The following is a 1,632-nucleotide window of genomic DNA, read 5'->3' as shown; positions in this document are numbered from 1 at the left end:
GTGAGGGAGTGCATGTGTGAGTGTGGGAGTGTATGTGTCTGTAAGGGTGTATGTGGGTGTCTGTGTGCGCGTCTGTGTGTGCCACTGTGTGTATGTGTTTCCGTGTGTATGTGTGTATAGGAGTGCCTGTGTATGTGTGACAGTGTGTGTGTTTAGGATTATCTGTGTTTGTGTATAGTGCAATTGTGGTCACCTGTAATGTGACATGAACCCCAGGTCCCGGTTGAGGCCCTCCCTATGGGTTCCGAACTTAGCTATCAGCCTCTGCTCGGCCACCTTTCTCTGCTGCCTGTCCCAAAGTTCACCTTGGAGGATGGTCACCCAAAGGTCCGAGGCTGAATGTCCTGGACCACTGTGTGTCAGGATTGAGCCCTCCACTACCACCTGATGAAAGAGTGTCGCTTCGAAAGCTGGTGTGCTTCCAATTAAACCTGTTGGACTATAACCTGGTGTTGTGTGATTTTTAACAGGGTTTAACAGGACTTAGGTAATGAACAGGTCAACCAAATTAAGATGTTTTGTTAATTGAGTTTATATTGCACACCACCTTACTAAGATTGTTGAAGGCAGTGCAACGATACAAACTTTCTGATGTATTTGATTTGCATTTTACACTTCATCTCGCTGTTTTTACAAAAAACCCAAATATTAATATGCAAACAGTGCTTGCATTCCAATAATGACTTGATTAACAGCAGAAGTTAGGAATTAAGGCAACCTGTCTGATGTAATGCTATGGCTTCTGTGAAATTACTATAGTTGAGCAGCTAGACCATGAAGAGAGAAATCTGTTTCTTTTCATCCTCAATAATGTGAAAGCAATTTCAAAACAGTTTGATTTAAATATTTGTTGATATACTAATTTACCTGTTACCTTATCCTAGTGCAATGAAACATGGAAAGAGAACTGTAAGATCTTTACTTGTGTTGTGGCACAAACATATGAAGTTACCCAGGCTCCCTGTTCAGTCCCCTCGAAACCTACATGTTATACTGGTTTAACACCCGTCAATGTCCCAACTGAAGATGGCTGTTGTTCAACATGGGAGTGTAATTGTAGGTAGCTTTCTGATTAATTCAAATTCATTGATTATTAAATTCCATTTAGAAATTATGTTCATATTACTTATTACTTGTATCTGAATTGAAATCTTTTTAATTTTAGTTGACTGCCAAGTATGGGGGAATGGACATTATCGTACCTTTGATGGGCTAGTCTATAATTTCTTTCAAAATTGTACATATGTTCTTATACAAGAAAAAGTTCCAAGATATAATTTCTCTGTGCTAATTGATCATGATGATTGTGCTTCACAAAGTTTTGTGTCCTGCTCCAAAACACTCATCATCAACTACAATGGACATGTCATCTATTTTTCAACTAAGAAACTTCTGGTAAGTATTAGTATGCTTCATGCGTGCTGTATAATACAATAATTATTAGTTAATATCAATAACAGTGCCTTGTTTCTTTATTTTATATTTAAATAAGCATTGTTGTGTGAGGCAGCTAATGCAGTGGTCAAGTCTTAGAAATGTGTTCATATCTAGCCCAGATGAAATTTCTCTCAATTGGTAGCTTTAAAGCTAAGTTTGCAGAAAACAACATTTGGACAGCTTGAATATCAAATA

The 1,632-nt window shown here is 38.1% G+C and overlaps 1 protein-coding gene across 1 annotated transcript in view; it reads left to right on the top strand.

Annotated features, from left to right (window-relative positions):
* The window catches only part of LOC122545925 (mucin-2-like), a gene marked incomplete at both ends in the record, with an annotated part of 3,381 nt that extends 1,986 nt beyond the window's left edge, over positions 1-1,395 (top strand). Inside the window, 2 exons of the mRNA XM_043684793.1 lie at positions 885-1,056; positions 1,166-1,395. Of these exons, the coding sequence (XP_043540728.1) occupies positions 885-1,056; positions 1,166-1,395 (402 nt within the window). The remainder of the gene's footprint in view (positions 1-884; positions 1,057-1,165) is intronic.
* Between the last annotated feature and the right edge of the window lie 237 nt (positions 1,396-1,632).

The sequence above is a fragment of the Chiloscyllium plagiosum genome, unplaced genomic scaffold (genome assembly GCF_004010195.1).
Source record: "Chiloscyllium plagiosum isolate BGI_BamShark_2017 unplaced genomic scaffold, ASM401019v2 scaf_12755, whole genome shotgun sequence".
In the NCBI taxonomy this organism is placed as follows: Eukaryota; Metazoa; Chordata; class Chondrichthyes; order Orectolobiformes; family Hemiscylliidae; genus Chiloscyllium; species Chiloscyllium plagiosum.
The sequence above is the reverse complement of the archived record's forward strand: the minus strand, read 5'-3'. Positions and strand labels throughout refer to the sequence as shown.